General features: G+C 40.1%; 1 protein-coding gene across 3 annotated transcripts in view; it reads right to left on the bottom strand.

Moving 5' to 3' along the window:
- gfra1a (gdnf family receptor alpha 1a) overlaps positions 1-19330 on the bottom strand; it is a 107313-nt gene that overhangs the window by 75324 nt on the left and 12659 nt on the right. For 2 of the 3 annotated variants that reach the window (XM_038732379.1, XM_038732377.1), the window contains exon 4: positions 12130-12300. The exons of the other annotated variant lie outside the window; for it this stretch is intronic. In XM_038732379.1, the coding sequence (XP_038588307.1) occupies positions 12130-12300 (171 nt within the window). The remainder of the gene's footprint in view (positions 1-12129; positions 12301-19330) is intronic. 3 annotated transcript variants of the gene reach the window in all.

Below are 19330 nucleotides of genomic sequence, written 5' to 3'. Positions count from 1 at the left end.
GACAGGAGCAAAAGTGGAAGAGGACAAATAATTTGGAGGTGACAGGAGGTAAAAGTCATAAAGGGACACAGGTTTCAGGGTGTGTGATTAATCCGCAAAGCCACAGACAAACAGGCAAATTCGCTTGTTCTTCAACTGCAAAATATAAGTGCAACTTTGACCTTTGTGACCACTTCAAATTTATTCCGCAAATACAGATAAACTACAGCCTTTTACAACTTCACACATCTCAAACAAATCAAAATAAAGTTACTTCAGGAGAATGAAACAGTTGAAACACTGAAGTATATGAAAGTTGCAGCAATATATTGTGTTTCATATTTTGTTTCCAGTTTTGTCAGCTTGGAAGCTTTGTTTAAGTGATTTACAGTAGCAGACATGGCTGCAGACCTTTGGTGAAATGAATAGAAACTATAATGAATTTGTGATGGAAAAAAATTAAGTCAAGTGTGAAAAAATGCATTTAAAGATTTATACATACACTAATGTCAACTCCATAAAATCTCCCATTCCCCTGAATTGCAATACTAGGCAGCATGCTGTTTAAATTTGTTTAAAACTGAATTATTAAACTACTTAATACAATAATAATAATAAGAGCTGTGAGGAGCATAGGCAACATATACCCCACTTTGCTCTTTTAATTTTCAAATCCACTTGTTCTGTCCCTTAAAGTTACTACTTCTATGCACATTTCACCTTAATCTGAAAAGTTTAAGGGTTTTGAAAGTTATAAAATTAAAGAGTTCTGTTCCCCTGTGAAAGTGAAGCCAAATTGCAAAAATGACCTCAGACTCCATCGGGATCAAATTTGCTCTTGTCCAACAAATGAACTGGAGCATTAATATATACTTTCACATTAATTTACTCACTGCACGAGCACGTCCCCTTCCTCTTATCTCCACAACTCCACTGCAACCCTGAGGACAAGTGTACTTCACATGCTGAAGACCTCGGATACATGCTGGAGTGGATAACCTCAATGGAAATATTAGAAAAAAACATTGTTTTATCAGCTGAGGGTGACTTCACTGTTTAATTCATTGGAAAGTATGCACACGGGCAGCTAATTCTGTCTGAAAGTGCATCAGCCAAATAGCGTCGGATGAATTAACTTATCATATCGTGGCCTTGTTATTCTGGGGTGTAAATCTCTAGTCTGGAAAACAAGTCAAACATCTTAAGATGGAGTGTGGTTGAGTGTAGGAATACATTACTTTGAGTTCCCACTTGTAAATGAAATTGGTTTCCTCGCCAGTCGTAAGCGCATTTGCACTGAGTACATTTCAACCTTCACTTCCCCAAGTTAAGATGCAGGAGCACCAGCGCTTTGCATGTAAATCTCTCAAGTTTAAGCACACAGCCTACGCTCGCTGGCTTGCTCTGTCTGTCTCTTTCTTTCAGTAACACACATACAACCTCTCTCTCTCTCTCTCCCTCTCTCCCCCCCCCCACCGTACACACACACACGCACACACATGCAAAGCTGCACAGCAAATCCAACTCTGACTTTAACTCTAAAACTCTATAACTTGTATTTCCTGTGAAACACACTGTAGGGCAATTCCAAAACGAGTCACTGGCGGAGATGCAAATTCAAGTGTACAAACACCCTGATACACACAGCTTGTGCAAACTCTCATTAACACAACTGAAAGCCTACGTCTCTGGCAATTACACACACACACACACACACACATACAAATCAGTATTCTTCTGACATCTAAACAAGTAAATGTGCCAATATCTTTTTTTTCTCCTCCAACTAAACATCCTGTCTGTGATGCAAAAGCAGGTAGGAACAGGGTGTTTACTTACTTGTCCAGATAACATATTATAGTTATAGAATAACTTAAATGAATTACCTATTATACTGCCTTTCCAGTCCTATATTGTAGTTGTTTGACTTCTGTATAGCAGCTTTGCATGATTCAAAGAAGGCCTTCATTTCAGCCTCTGTCTGAAACAAGCTATAGCTCCTGTGTCTTTCAGGTTCCCCTCTCAAAGCACACTGTCTTCTGATTGGCCAAGACCTGAGGCACGTGTATCAGGCTGTTGTTGCCGCTGAGCAGTACAGACAGACTGAGCGTAGCTGTGCGGAGCAAATGACCATATATGTAACAGCGGCTCCTTGTAGCTCCGTGTGTCGTCCAAGCGGGAAGCTTCCTGTCTGAGACGTGAATCCAATGGGGAAGTCCCTTAAACCTGCATTCTATTGAACGGCCAGCAGGGGGCTACTCCTCTGGTAGCAAAAAGAAGTCTGTTTCCATTAGAAATAATGGTAAAATTACAGATGCACCTAGCTAAGCTAGCTAACTAGCTCCACACACAGCCGTTAGCTCCACCGTCTCGTCCAAATATGGTCACGTCCGGTGCCGCTGGTTGCAAAAACTCAGCATGGCCAAACTCTAGGCTTCAAAACGGCAGTCCACAAACCAATGGGTGATGTCACGATGACTACGTCCACTTCTTATATACAGTCTATGGTGTGGTCAAACAGAACCGTTGCTAGAAAAAGCTACTGAAAACAGAGCGTTCAGAACAGGAGGACATCTGAGGTTTTGGCTCGCAGGGATTTCTTAGAAATACTTTAACCTCATTATTTGAAGCTTTCACCATGTTTAACATGAACATACAACATTGTAATATTCTAGATAAGTCTTAAAATGTGGTAAAGCACAATAGGTCTCTTTTAAATGAATGACCCAAACCACAGGAGGCCCTTTGCATTGTGGGAGATTCATGAAATTCAAAGTGACAAACCAAAACTTCTACTCTAAAACTGATAAATTACAGGAAAATGTACAATTCCATTTAAAATTCCATTATGAAAATGAAAAAGCTTAAAATGAGAACCAAAACAAAGAAAGTTAAGTCATTTCCCACAATTATCTATGACAAATGAAGGAAACATCTACTCCAACATGGTGTTTGTTGATGTAATATGGTTCTGTTGAAATCTCACTACAGTGAAACCTCACAACTGCAAAAAAGCCACAAATTACAACCTCGGCCTGTGACTTTGACTAATTCAAATTCACGACTGGTTTAAAATGCCCAGAGTCTCAACAGGTTCAGGTCTGACAACATAAAAACTTGGATTTGGTTTGCATTACAGAACCACACACACACTACACCCAGCCAAAAAAAGCATATTCCGTTTTGACATTCACATGTCAATATACAGCGAGTTCCAAACCAAACCAGAAAATTACTCCAAACACCACATGCAGCATATTTCAAGTGCAGCTGAACAGCCACACTGTGGGTCCAAACGTCCAATATTTACATCATTATCTCCTCCATTTTCCCTGCTCTCAAAGCTCAATCTGCCCTACAGAAATCTGGCACAAGAGACCTGCTGTCGTCATGTGTTTCTCGATAAGACAAAACACTTGATTAATAATTGTATGGTTATATTTTTGCTGTTTCTGAAACACGTAAGAGCTCTTAAGTCCTGGAACCTTCTGTTGTTCTCAGGACGGCTGAAACAAAGCTGCACCAGCTGTGTTTGTTGCTGATATACAAACTTCACTGGTGTTTCAACTGACATGAGTGCAAGCAGTTACTGAGGAAATGTGCATTCAATTACTGCTACTGCTCTTAAAAACATCTAATCCGTATTCCAGCCCCTTTCCAAAGTCAGTAGTGGAGCTTGAGACTTGGACTTGTGTCTGACTTAGTTCTCTTAAATACAGTAGGGTGTGGAGAAATCTCCACTACTTGAGAGACAAAAAATGTAAAAATTGGACAATCAAGCAGTCCTTGTATATTTCATTATTAGGCCTGTGCATAGACAGTAGTGGGTCTAAGATTTGTAAAAAAAAAACATTAACAAAAATTTGAAAGGACAATGTTTATATATGTTCACTTTACTTGGACCTGTCTACAAGGACTTGACTTGACTTTGGATATGTCCCAATTCCATGCTGCATAAGAATTCAAAGCACATTTGAGTATGTGTGCTGGAAAAGTGACAACATTCGGTGTAATGTACACTAAAAAGCCTCAGTATAGATACTAAATCTGCTTGGTTTTGACTGTGCTGTTGATGCACACATTGTCTTTCATAGTGTGGATTATGGTGAGACAGCTCCAAGTGCAGTGAACTTCCAAAACAGTGTACTTTACAAATAGTATATAGTTTAAATTGTGGACTGGTAAGGTGTATGACTGGGACAACTGAGGTTATGTCTTTGTTTTGTGTGAACAATTCACTTCTCTTATTTCACAACAGGCTAAACTGAAATACACACTGTGCATATATGCATTTTTTTCACATTGACAGTCCAAGTTTGCCTTTCCTGTTTTTTTTGATGTTCCAGGAAACAGAGTAAGTAAACAGCAGAAAGCAACATGGAGGACAGTGTCACGGTGGTTGCTGTGTGTAGTCGCTGTGTTTCTGGTTGACAGCACCGTGCTGGGCAGGTGACAGGTGTGTTTACAGTGTTTGTGTGCTATGAAAGACGTCACAGCACAGATAAGAAGTCACTGCTGACAGAATGTAAGCCTAGCATGCTAATACTACATAAACATACGGATGAGACATATATAGAGATCCGCAGCTAGAAACAGATGAAAGAGTTGCGCCAAAAAATTTGCGTGTCCACCCGGGTGCCATGTTTCCATCACTGGCAATCGAAGGTGGAGACGATAAATACCCGTGACTACTGCGGAGTAATTTGACCTTGGGGTGAAAGACAAAAGCCAGATGTTAGCGGGTGTAAGTGGGCTACATTACAGTGTAGAACCCTCTGTGAAGCAGAACTGAACCAAAAGTTAAAGATCTCCCAGTGCAGTTATGTCTGGGTATGCTACAGTTAGGATTGGGTAGGTTTAATGGTCTCCCCTGAGAAGGAAAAGTTTAGTTTGTGATTTAGGTGAAACTGAAGACAAAGTCCATTTTAAGTTTTATTGCTCATTATATGTTGCTGTATGTTTCACTGCCGTAACTACATATTTTATGTCTTATACCCTTAAAATTAAAAACATTCAAAAACAGATCTGGTTAGTACAAACCAAAATACCGTCCCTTCCCACCAAAAGTCCCCACTTCTTTGTCAAGTCCTCTAGCTTGTCCTCAGGAGTGTAATGCCGTGAGTCAAAACAACTCTGCAGTGTCACATCAAACTGCCCACCAGGGTCTCAGCTACCACAGGATTTCCACTATCACTGCATACTGGGAGCAGTGGGAAGGAAATGCCCCTGCAGCACTCTGTCCGGAGTACGTGAATGTGTGTGTTTGTGTGTCAACATCACTGATTTAAACGGATATGCTCCACAGGCACGACAGCAGAGTATTGTGAATCACACATCAGGACACCTGGCTCTCTGCAGCACGCACAAGGGCGACGCCATGCTCGCACACAAACACCTGCACACACACTCATGATGCACATTAATGCGTTTCACTGGTCCAACTGCACATTACGTCCCTTTCACCTCTCCCTCCCTCCGGCTGGATGGTGATAAGTCCCCTGCTCTCAGTCAATGTGAAGCTGTGAATAATGGATGAAGTACAAGTTGTGAGCGACCACAGCGGAGCGCTCACATGATGGACACAGACACAAAGAGAGACATGGCAGAGACAGCAGGCATCTGTCTTTGCCTCTTTCACTGCTTTTTTTCCTCCCATCTCCGTTTGGCTCTTTCTTTATCTCCATCTTTATTATAACAAGTCAACAGGATTGAATTACATGTATAATAATACTTGTCGTTTTCTTTCAAAATAACATGATTCAGACTTCTGAAATGTAAATTTCACTCAGCAAATTGTCCTGTCTGACAGCCTCAAGTGATTTAACTTTGTGTAGGCCAGCTTCACTGTTTACTGTCTTCTTTGACCTTAAAACCCCTTCCACCACGTTTGTCTCAATCTATGAATAACAGCAACACCAGCACGCGCACACACACAAAATAAAATACTGCTCTCCATCACCTTCAGGTGGCACAGCTTCGATTCTCATAATACTCTTTCTATGTGTTATTTATGTGTTCTCTCTGTCATCATCGTTTCTTTGAGCATGCATGTGTACAATTTACACGTGTGTGCGTCAGCGGAAAAGTATAAACGCAAACGGCCAGCAGCCGGTGTGATATTTTGCGAGGTGTTTGTGGCTCAGTGCCAGTAACCTGTGGGGGTATCTTGCTCCCGTCTGGTTAGTCGACCGCCGCGGTTTCCTGTGGGGCTCACGCTACGCTCAGTGACCTGTGCCATTCTGCTTGAACAGAAAACACAGGAGTAGGTGTGCGGGTGGAGGAGCTGAAAAGGGTCTTGAATATAATGTCATTTTATTGACCCTGCCCTGTTTTGTAAATTTCTTTCGTGGGGGTTTGTTGGTTTTCCTAACCTCTCTAAATATGGATTCTTCCAACAGATAGTCTACTTATTTTAACATAGCTCTGGATCCTGCCTGCCCAATCGCTCATTTTAGCTGTCATACATTTTCACATCAACTAAACTTAGCAGTAATGACACTGAATGGCGGTCTCTGCTGTACTGTTGTCTACTAGATATTGTAAATAAAATTGATATGTCTTGTTGATGGACTCATACTGTAATTATATGGTCCCTATGCATTTCACCAATTATAGTTTCAAGTAAATTGAAATTAGAATGAGTAAAATGAATCTTTTTGTTGCACAGATATAAGTCATCTGTGTATATGTCAGATGATAATTAACAAGAAATTGCAGTGCAAGAATACCAATGCTCGATGTGATTTTGAAAAATAGTTGGTCCATCAGTGAGCCTTTATCAGAGAAAAGGGTAGGACATGCAATACAGGCCGCCAGCCAGGAATCAAGCCCTGGACATTTATGTGGTATGTGTTGCAACCATTAGCATCTACTGTAATGCATAGAATAGAACAGAATAGTTTGTGGGTCAAATCGTTCCCTAGAATTTCTATGTACTGTGATACTAATCCAATGAATCAATTCCAATGAATTGACAATGAAATCTTACTCTTTTAGTCAAAGCAGGTCACCTAAACAACAACAACAGCAAAAATGTAAAATGTGTTTACAAGCAGAATTCAAATTCAAAAAACTGACAGATAACGTTACCAACAATAAAGAAATAGATGAACATTTATTTGGGTCAAGTAAATTCCTCTGGAAATCAACTGACTGTTCACATTGTGCGTTCACTTTAATTTGTACAACACTATATAAATAACTCATCACACCTGACATAACTCAAATAACTGTCTCAGAACTGTATCTCTAGTTCCCCTAAAATTACTATGTAATTAAATTTCCAGGAAACATACTAGGAAATCGCTTGTAAATTGTAGATCTGTAAAATAAAGTGTTACCCAGTTTGTTGCATTATGATAATTTGGAATGAGATTTTGCATGTATTCGCCACATTGTGATCTATATCAATTTTGGTGGAAAAAACTATGTCTTTATGTGATTTTCAACCATATCACTCAGCACAGTCAGACAGCTTGAAGTGCACTTGTAGTACCTGCTCAGTGGAAACACACATGTCGCTCTCATGAATTATGTACCAGCTACATCAGTACAGTCAAATGATTTTGTGCTTCATGAGTCACAACCAGAGACCAGTGCTGGATGCTTTACACTAGGAAAACTGAAATTTCTTGTGTGACTGTCAATGTCTGAATGATGCTCAGTGACCTTTGTTTTACAGCAGCTGTTTAACAAACTGAAATATTTTTTAATAAATCTCTCTGTATGCATGATTGTTTCACCACCACCACATCTCTCACTTCTTCCCATCTTCCCCCTCCGTGTATTTCCTGCTTATTTTTTGCAGATGAGTTCTACTTGCCTTATGAGGTGCAATAGGTTTCTTCTAAAAATGCAAATTTCAAACATTTAATACCCTTACAGAGATAAATAATATATTTGCCATATATTTTACCGTAGAGCTCTGTTTCTAATTAATCATCAGTATTTTATATTAAGGCTATGAAAATAGTGCAAAGTTTCTAAGAATGGAATGAGAGGATAAACGCTCTGGGCGTGTCCCTTCATAAGCTCCTCTAACTAAGAATGCTGATTTAAAATAAGCTCTCTCTTTCAGACAGTCGTGACTCATTTGGTTCGGGAGGAGATTTTAGTCTTCCTCATTTAATGATAAAGCTTCATCCAAAAGACAGCGGGCCGGTGGCCAAATCTCCTAAGCTGACGAGGCTACAAGATGATGACAGTGTGTTCTGGGCGGTAGAGAGAACCATGAGGAATATCACAGGCTTGATCCCTGCAATCAGAGTCTAACGTGTGCTCACACTGGCTGTGGGTTTCCATTTTGAGCTAAAAATTCAAAAGAAATACTTACATTACAGGTGCATTCAAATTTTTACTTTCGGAAAATTACTGAAATATTGCATAGTCCCCTACAGGTAAAGAAAATGTCTGATATGGTCTAAAGCACACTAAAAGCAAGCTGGAAATAAACTACCACACACATAAACCAAAAAAATAAATACGTCAGTGGTGTATATCTGTATTATCTGTCAAATAAAAAGGTAATAAATAACTGTCAGATAAATGTAGATGAGTAAAAAGTATAATATGTACTCCTGAATGTAGCAGAGGTCTCACATGATTTACACATTTTACTCATGTGAAGTATCATTCTCAAAATTGTGCTTAGAAGTAAATAAATGCACTCAGCTGATATAAAGACCTGACACTGTGAAAAACAGTATACACTATAAAATAACTTTCACATATCAGAATCACATCAGACATCATGCTCTACACTGATTATTCGAACTTTCATTCTGGCCTATGTTTCAAACTATCAGTTTCTTATGAAGCGCACAACTCAACCTCTGCTTATTGTTGAAGCCATATTACATCCCTTAACTGAAAAGATGAACTTCTTGGCTTAAGAAAGTCCAAGGTGTAGCTGTTCTAAGGGTTTGCTTTTAATCTGACATGCAGCTGATCGCCACATAACAGACTTTGGGAGTGCAATGCACTCTGTTAGTATTCATTCTAAGGGTTACACCATTTAACCGTATCTTCTGTTATATGTAAAAAGGCCATCTGGATAGTTTGGCAGAGGGTCCTCGCTGAGATGACATACACTTTTGATCTCTGATCCAATCCAATGACACAGGCTTCCTCGTGATATTACAGACATACAGTTTGACATGTATGCAACATCCTCTTCTATCATAATCTTTGATGTTTTATGGCATGAGTTGTTGGTCTACTTTATGTAATTTTTTTATGAAATTGAACAACTCTGATGCTTTATTCGCTTTTGGAGATGCATCTTTTACCCCTTGAGTGAAGCAGTAAAAACATGAAGCCTGCATCAAAAAGATTTTGAAATGTGTGTTTATGAAAGGTCAGCTAACACAGTTTGGCAGGAAGGCCATAGCTGTTTTTGTTTTCTTCTTTTAAGCAAATGGAGAACATTAGAAAACTATAATTACAACAAATGAAAGAGGTGAAATTTAATTAAACAGATGCCCATTTAGGTTCTGTTTCACTGTTAATTTGAAACAAGATACTCATAAAACTCCATTTATTTACACTTTTTCAAATCCTAACTGCAGCACCTTATACACCAATTATTAACTGGGATGATGAATGTTTTTAAATGACAATTTTGGAGAAACGGTATTTACAGTTAAGCCCCCGGCGGCATCCATATTCCTGTCAGAGAACAGAGGGATTGAAGTTTTTAATTAATCTGAACGCCAGCATCCTGGGGACACACACATAAATACTCACTTACTCACTCTCTTCTACACCCACTCACACACTCACACTCACACACACAGACACACCCACCCGGGCTCAAACCCACATAATGCCTACCGCAGCGGGAACATATCGGCGTGACAGGCGGAGAGTGGCAGAGCAACATATCAACCTTTGCATAAACGTCTCTCTCAGACACTTTGTTAAGCTAAAAGTGTCTGGAGAGGGGGGGTACAGCGTCATCGCAAAGTACTAGAGAGTTGTACTAAACAGTGAAAGATCATACATTTACATCATCCTAAACAAAAACACAACATTATCTGTTCACATACAGTATAATACAGCAGCTTTTGAACATGTCTTCATGTGAGTGCTACTACAGACTTCAATGCAGACTTCATAGCAAGACACAACTCTCTTCCTCTATATGTTTCTTTATTTATACTGTATGCCTGCGTTTGCATCTTCCTGTAAATTTGTTCTTGACACAGAGTAAAACGCCTTCTATGTGTCACAGTGTACTTGGCCAATAAAGTTGATTCTGACTGTGATCCCGGCTACCAGGATGTTTTATAATGTTGCTGAAACAGAGATAGGTACAGGGTGAGAAAGAGTTGGAGAAAAAGACTTTCTATCTAAACATTGTACAACAGTGGAAAAAACGTCAAATAAAACGTGAATCCATGCGTGATTTTACTTTTCACTATTTTTTGCTTGACATTGAAAATATGCATTAATACAGGTGGATTGAAATGCCCCTAGTGAAGCTGAGTGAGGAAAAAGGGGCCGGTGTGTGTTCCCCCTCAGGTTTTAGTCAGAACACACAATTCAGTGTGATTCAACCTCACAACCCTACTGATGTAATCCCCCCTTTGGCAAGACTTGCAGCAGAAAATGTGTGTTTGCTAGTGAGTGTGCATTTGTGTGTTTGCTTCTTTGGTCAGTTGTGCATGCAATAAAATGTGCACCCATGTACATGATGGTATTTGTGTCTGTGTCTGTGTGTGTGTGTGTGTGTGTACATGTATTTGTCAGTGAGAAATGCTCATGTCTTTGCAGTTCAGCAAAAGAATCTATTAGTTTGCCACGTGTCCATGTGTGTGCACGCTCAAGGTGCATATGTACTCAAAAATTGAAATAATGCAGTGAATTGCAAAATAATGACCAAATTCATTCACAAAGACATAGCAAGTAAACTTTTTAGCAGGCCACGATGCAAAATGACATATTTCCACTGCACCATCACAGCCTGCGATAAGCTGTTTTTGGCCATAAAACTAATGTAGCAGTCACAGACATTGACTGCCCTCTAAAATGGAAATTCATAAGCCAAAATGGCACAGTGGGAATATCAAAATATGACATATCCTCGGCTTCTTCTACCCCACCACTCACTGTCTCTTGCTGCCTCCCCGTTCCATCCCTTCTTCTCTTCTCCAGGGTTTTTCAACAGAGAGCACATCTGCTGTAGAAACTCTACTGAAGGACATGTCATCCCTCCCTGACACAGCTGACTAAGCAGACAGACGGACAGCCAGGCCAACCTCTCTCAGAAGGTCCCAAGGGAACCAAAATCTGTAACTGGCTTAATCTGATACCAAGGAGGCTGAAGTCAGAAGAACGGATCAACATGTCCAAGGAAAACTCACATTATGATTCTAGGCATCATCTTCATACTTTTTGGTATCTGTCTGGTTCAGATGTGGTCTGCTGCTTCATCTACATGAAGTGCAGGAAACAACGCAAAAATGTGGTTTTCTGGGTACAAACAGACAGATGATGTTTGATAATCAGCAGTTTTTCATGCTTGGAAAGTCCTGAATAAACAAAATGAGCCAAGAGCAAACTGTAGTGTGCACTCATGATCAAATCAAGTTTCTATTTGTTGTAAACTAGTGAGAATGCCAGTCGTTGCAAAGCTCAATGTGGGGGGCTTCGTCTGTACTGTGGCTAACCCAAAAATGGCCACGAGGCAGCCGGATTAAGCCTGGTTGATAAACCACCAAGCTGCTAGCCACCTGAGAGGGTGCCCACCTGTCACCCAGAGCAACCACGTTCTAAATTATTCACAACTTTAAGCCTTAATATAATTTATTGAATTATGTAAGAATTCACCCTCCACAATTATAGTACATTTATGCTGACTCTCTGAAACAACATTGACTGCAAGCAAGTTTTTCTTATTAAATCTGTAATCTCATAAGATTAAATAATAAATCACCAACCAGCTATTTGAGAAATGTGTACTGTAATTGTTCAACGTTTTACCTTTCTACACTTGTTTTTCCAAAGAAAACCAACTGCACGAGTTCAACTGCAGATACTGTTAACAATCTGAGGATTGGCTGTGGAATTTGTATTCTGTGTTAGACTCAAGAAAACAATTATGCATGATCAAACACACACACACACACAAACATAACTCTATTTCATTACCCAGTATGGCCCAATTCGGATGAGCTCTCCTGTTTCTACTGGGATCCTGAAGTTCCGTGGAGGAGGGGCTCCCTCTGCCCAGAGCGGGCTCTCTGCCTTGGGATACCCTGCCCTGGGCGCCCCCCCTGCCTGGAGCTGAAGTGGCGGAGCTGCTCCAAGGTTCCCCACCCTCTGTAAGAGATGCGCTTCATTCAGGACCACCAACCAACAGCCATCAGGGGTCATCAGGGTTCACAAAGGTCACAGGGAGGTCAAGACTCCAAATGATAGAAGGGGATACTCACAGGTTAAAGGGGAAAGGTCAAACAACAACCGGAAAGAGAGCATTCGGATCATTCAGCTAACGGGCAAAAGTCACATTCTGGGTGTTTTCCAGGAAGGCAAAGGTAAAGGCAGAAGAGGCACACAGGAGCAAGGTTTTAATGTTTCCTGAGTTTCATAAAATAAAGAATTGTATGACCAGTTCAGTATGCTACAGAAGAGAATAAAGAAAGAGGAATTGTTGCCTGTAACATCGCTGAGGGAGTATAGTTCTTATCTGCAGCAGACATTAGTGAGAAGAAGCTCTAAGTTCTTTAATGTCTGTGAAATCACATCTGGTCCAGATCGTGCTCTATACCTGCTCAGTGAGACTGCACGAGCTGAAAAACTGATATCTTTTCACATCAGTGCTCGTCTTTTCTGTATTTTTCTACAAACTCTAACACTGCAAGTGCTTTAAGTACAAATAAAGAGCCCAACCGCAACAAAAGAACAATTTGGGTGGTATTTACCAAGATTTCCTAGTGACAAACTGCACAATTGGTGTGTTGAAAGATCAGTTTTTAGCCCACTTATGTGTGAAGAGCGTGTACACACAACCAAATCGATTGAACAGTCACAGTAGCCTCACATGAAAAAGCCCAGAATAGAAGCATCTGAAGCTGCCTGGCAAATTGGGGTCATGCAGTTATAGATTTTTAGTTAGGAGGTCGGTTGTGGACAAAACAAATGCAAATTTATGTATCAATGCTCTCATTTAACATCTCTGAGTGCAAAGACTGGCACAGAACAAGAGCTCAGTTGGATGCTGTTCGTTTGTGTGTGTGTGTGTGTGTTTTTGGGTACCAGCGGGTGCATGCTTTCTCACACACATGTATCTTGGCTCTTGGTTGTGTGTGTGTCTGTTTAAGGCCATGTTTGCTTTTCAGGGATGCTGCTGTTCGGTGATCAAAAGAAGAGGCACAAAGGGACAAGGGAGAGAAAAGGGTGGGAAGTTATTATTCTCCAAAGAGAGGCGTTTGTTAGTTAGAGCCCCTGCTTTAATCAGACACACTGTGGCTGTTGACAAACGTGATCACAGGGGACAGAGTGTAAATTCCAATAGACCAGCAGGGACCTTCAAAGTGTGCTAAGCAGAAAAAGAAAATATACACTACCGACTACGGACAAGCTGGGTAAGATGACCACAAGCTTACCCAGATAAGCTTTTCATACATCAACTACACTGGAAGGTAAAGCATATTAATGATACACCAATTAGGGCTGAACGATTTGGCGAAAAAATCTAACTGAGATTTTTCTGCCACATCTAGCGATTACGATTTGATTAGCAATTTTTTTAATGAAGTTTTGCTAAAGTTCAATATTCACTGCCAGTCTATTTTTGACTGAAGCCGCGTCAAGCAGCACAGAGCAGATGAACCAGGCAGGAAGTCAGATACAGAACGGTATAGAGAATCCGGTTGATTTTCAAAATAAAACACCCTTTGGAGACACCCGATCGTACATCAACAATAAACACAGTTAGACAGACAAAAAAAAGAGACACAATTTAATTACATAGCCCACTTAACCAGCCGCTGCCAACACGTTTCCTCCAGTTTCGTTTGTTGTAAAATGTACACGCCCTGTGCCCGCTCTGATTGGTGAGTAGGACCGTAACAGGAGACGCATGGCGCTTGTGATTGGCGGGTAGGTCTGTCACACAAGGATGACAATGGAATGAATTTGTAACTACGTGACTGTTTGAAACGGGTCAGATGCACTGTATACAGTAATTAACCTACATTTTAATCATCGTCTTCATGATTAGCTAATCACGTTCTTTCAAATCGCAATTTCGATTTGAAAACGATTAATTGTTCGGCCCTACTTCCAAATCACTAGACAATCAAGAAACGGTTTTTCAGATTTTCTGACCTGAGTGAGGTACATAATAAATGCACAGCTGAGATGATGAGGCTTCAGCTAGCAAACTTTTTTTTGACATCATGTAATATTAATGTGTGGGATAAAGTAATTCTAATATTGTGCTTGCAGATTTCAGATAAGACATCATAGAAGACTGGACTTTTGACCTTGGCAGAAGTCTGCGCTCTCAGAGTTCCCTAGTATATAGGCTAATCATTTATTTATTGTGTATGGGTAAGAGTCATAAAAACAAGGCCTTAGACTTTATGCAAATTAGATGTGGAACAAAGCAAACATGACAGAAACAAACAGATGTGGTAACAAAATCACTACACTAGCTTAAGCTTACATTAGCTTAACAACTATGGTATATTTGGATGATTCTTTTTTTAACCAAATGCAAACAATTATCACGTGCACTGAATGAACAGCCTTTGCTTATACAGTAGAGTGTGATGTTACACTCCTTTCAAAAACAGAAACAAAGAACAACCTAGAAATCCTAACGACTGCAGTACTACTACTATGCTAATATGGGCAGTATTGGGCAAGAGAGTTGCAATGGTGAAACTGTCTGAGAATGAGATATTTCAACAATTTCAAGCAGGGGAAGAAGCATAACTTTACAAATCCACTTCTATAAAAGAATGAAAGAGTATAGCTCAGTCCAACGCAGTTTACTTTGGTAAAGTCTGAAATTCTATTAAGACACAACGGCAAAAGTGAAAGCCTTGACGGCCGGAACCGAGGCAAGTTAATCCTGCGAGTTGACTGGGTGCAGCTGAGGGCTTAAAGCAGCAGCTTAACACAAGGCTGTGGCTTTGGTGCACCTGCCAGTGGTCAGTCATGTTTCAGCCAGCTGAGCAAAACATAATGTGATTATAACACATCGTAGACTGTACTAAAACAATCTTCTCTTAATTATTGATTTAAATGTACTTATTCACCACATTTAAATACATACAAGTCAGTAAATTCAACGTCTGACTCAAAACAAATATGAGAGGAGGTGATCTTTAAAGAGGTTATATAATTCTTTTTGGCTTTTCCCATTTCCTTTATTGTGTTATATCTTTTGTGCATGTAATAGGTTTGCATAGTTCCCATGTCCCACAGAAAACACTTCTCTGAACTGCCTGAAAACAGCTCAATTGCAGTCAAGCCTTTGCTTCTGTAACCTATCTGCGTCACTATGTAACACGCATTATAATGCTCGCCTAATGGCTAGTGTGGCACGCCCTCAAAAACACTGGTGGAGAAACACAGACAAGAAGTCTGCACACTGCCTCACCTCACCCCCACCCTCTCTACCAAATGATATATTAGGCAGTCATGGGACATAAAGTTGTTACTGTGATGTAGAGACAGTGCACAGTAGGTAGCCTTAACTAGGTACTGCACATGTGCAACTCCCAAAAAAGATCATATAGATGTTTCTCTCTAGCTAAAACTGAGCATTCAACACACAGGGTGAAAAGAGGTGCTCCAGTAATGTGCAGTATGACAAAAATATGGTGTTTATTCAAAATTAAACCATTCTGGTACAATCCCTAAATAAAAGTATGAACCTAAAAATAAGCATAATATGACCACTAAGAAGTTTCATTTCTTAAACCCAAAGTTATAACTGTGTACATTTGTGCAATCCATCTTTTGCCTGAGAGTCAGGCCTGACTGCATTGCACACTTATGTGTATGTGAAAAGTTAAATGTCCATATTTGCATGCAGTTTGAAGCATCGGGAGGAGGCAGACCTGGCACACGCTCCCTCCCGCTGATTTGAGCTGTCAACTGCATTTATTAACTATGATGAATCACCCCTCCACTTCACATCCAATCAAAGGCCTCTCAGAGGGACTCAAATCTGGTCACCTTTAACTAAATGATTTTCTTGGCCCATGGTGCGCCAGCTCGCAATTGGACTGGCAACCTGATGATATGGCTGCTGTTAGAATTATTCTGCCAATGGCCCACAGCTGGATCAGTCATTTTTGAAACAGTGTGGTGAATTAAGTGGCCAGCTGACATGTAGCTGCATGGGGAAGGAGAATTTTAAAAGGCCTTGTTGGAATGAGGAAATTTCAAAATAAAGAGTTCTACAGTCAGCGATACCTACAATAGTTTTCCCTTGACCTTGCCTTAAGGATTTGGATTAAATCTGAAATAGGTGCACTCCCTGCTGCATAATACGGTACATTTTACAATGCAGGCTGACAGCTACCACTGAATCAGAATAATCTTTCTTCCACAACGTAGAGGAATTTTCCTTAAGCCTTGCCTTTCCTCCAAACCAATCCATCTATATTTAACTAAAAATACACTCATACATCTCTTAGAATCTCTGAATGGTTCACATTACTGCACACATTATGCTAAATATCACCTGTACAGAAATGAGGCAAGGTCAGTGAAAACACAAATCCCCAACAGGCTGTGTCCTTCTCTTAGAACACAAGAGTCTGGAATTGTACACCTCAAACCTTGCTCAAGGATAAAGCCTTTGATCCCGGCCTGAACGGAAGAGCTTGGGCGGAAAAGAAGGAGGGAACAGGGGCAAAAGAGAGAAATCAATAGATTCTTGTAGACACAGCCTCAAGTTTCCAATCTAACACAGTATTGATTAGGTGTCATATGAGACAAGGCACAGGGACAGTAATGTTGGCAGTGGATTTGGGAGTCTTTAACAAAACAAACTCCAGCGCAGGGAACAGGACAATGAGATCTATAGGGAGAGTTTTTTGATACTGTAGCTGAGGAATCACATGATGGATGTATAAAGATACCAGAAAAGTCATGTCAGTGTACTACTAGAATTTAAAGTAACAAGAATAAAATTTTTAATCCACACTATTATCACACACCAGAAAACAACGTGGCAAATAAAAAATTGAGAAACAACTTAGCCCTCCTTAGCTCCTTACCTTAGTGGCTGAACCTCAAATATATGAAATATTTATCCTGAGGGTGATGCCAGATCTAAATCCCATTAGCTGTACTCAGAGATGGTCAGTATTTCAATTTAATGTATGTAAAAATGTATTTAATTACTTTTGAGATTGATTGGCCACCTAAAATCTATCTAATTAGCAGTGCTCATCTTTTCACTATAGTGGGGTTAAAGGTACAAAGTGTAAGAATTACGACTACTCTCCACCTGTAATAAAATACTGCAATAAAACAGGGGGCAGCATATCACACATCAGGTTAACAGCTGCTAACTGCTGTTGGCTAGTTGGCTCAGTTAGCCGTTTTTTGTTTCTGTCAAGTTTAAGTTTGGTTTATGAGTTAGCAAGGTAATTAGTTTGGTGAAAGAGAAAAACTTGACTTAAGAAGGTGTACGTAGGGTTGTATTTTTCAGTTTGATAAGGGAAAAAAGTCTAAGTATATTTCCATTCTTGACATTTTCTGAATTTGTTTTGTTTATTTATTAGACAAAAAAAAAAGGAAAGACAGCTTGTGTAACGTAGAACACTGAGATCTCGCACACATGCCCCAGTTGAAACTACGGGGTTGACTGGGCAACAGTATCAGACTATCGCTGCTTGAGGTACAAAGTGGTATCACAAGACAGGACGGGCTGGGGCTAGCTGGTTAGCATGCTTGCAAACGTCTACATATACGTCTTTGACGTAACGTGTACCTTAAAGGTCAGACCCATACTGAGGATGCTAATGCCTAAAGAATGATAATATCAGTTGGTATTCAAATTGCAAATGACTTGTATTTTAATTAAAACATGTTTTGTATTCTATTTTGATGAGCAAGTATTTGTAATTTGTAACAAGATACTTCTTGATTTTCTGTTGGTTGTGCTGGAGGATCAGGGGATCCCCAAAGTCATCAGAATTAATCCACTGGGGACTCTGAGTGTCTAGTGTTGATAGAGTGTTCTAAAACATGTTGGCACAAGTCCAAAGTGTTAAATGGGAACGCATACAAAAAATCACAACAGCAGGACTATACTCAGAATAGGATCGTTCTGAGGTGTCTTCTGGACAACGACTGAGGAATGAACATGGATGTATACACCAAGTATACATATATCCTGCTGAGAAAACATGAACGCAGGCTACATCCTCCCGTCCAGACTAAAATGGCGAATCCAAAGACTTAAAATGGAGAATTTTAAAAACGCTGCTGACCCTGTTTTAATTTTAAAGCTCCGGGGTAGAGTATTAGTGTGGATAGGTGAAAACGGAGGACACTCACATTTGGCTTCTTGATTATCAGTCATGAAAAGCAAAAACACAAAGCTTCTGACGGTGTTTTGACTGTGGTATTTTTATTAAAATATTTTGTTGTTACACTTGTATTATGCATGTAACCCTATTTACTTTGCGGCGACTGCCAGTCTGTTTTCCGCCACCACAGTCTCTTATTTTCAGTAACAGTTCCACTTCGTTGTCAGTCCATGCAAAAAAAATCTCTGGTGTGGTTATTCGTCTGTTGTCGTAGTTTCTTCTTTCACAGAATCTTCTGCAACTGCGGAGTAGACTATGTGCTTTCTGTTAACAGCGGCACACACATGCCCAGTGTAAGTGAATGTCACTTGCGGTGCTTTTTCAGTCGTTTTCACATAGACGGAGAATAACTCGTAAGACGTTGGTGTGAACGGAGGAGATCTTTTTTGTTTTAAACCTCTGTTTTTAATCAAAAACGTAGTAGTGTGGATGTGGCCTGAATCTCACCGAAGTTCTAAGCTGTAAACCAGTTTGAGTATTCACCAGGTCAAAAACTGCAAGAGGAGAGTAAAGCGTCGAAAAGCCTCCGATTCAAATTAAAAATTCAAGCCGTGAGCCAGACTAGACTGAGAGCTACACTTGGTCTGTGATTGACATGCAGAAAAAGAAAAGCATCTCCTTATAATGATGCAGTTTGAATGAAATAAGCTTCAGGGAACTGAGTCATTTAGCTTACAAAGATGAAGGAGAGGCTTTCTGGAAAATGATGCAAAAGGGTTTATAAGTACGTTGATGAGGTCAGAAGCGCATGACTATGACACCAAAACCAAACCAGGAAACTCATGACT

Source organism: Micropterus salmoides, unplaced genomic scaffold, assembly GCF_014851395.1.
Source record: "Micropterus salmoides isolate LMB-PRFRI ecotype aquatic unplaced genomic scaffold, ASM1485139v1 Ms_hic_scaffold_2, whole genome shotgun sequence".
Classification (NCBI taxonomy): domain Eukaryota; kingdom Metazoa; phylum Chordata; class Actinopteri; order Centrarchiformes; family Centrarchidae; genus Micropterus; species Micropterus salmoides.
This window is presented reverse-complemented; position numbering and strand designations above follow the sequence as displayed.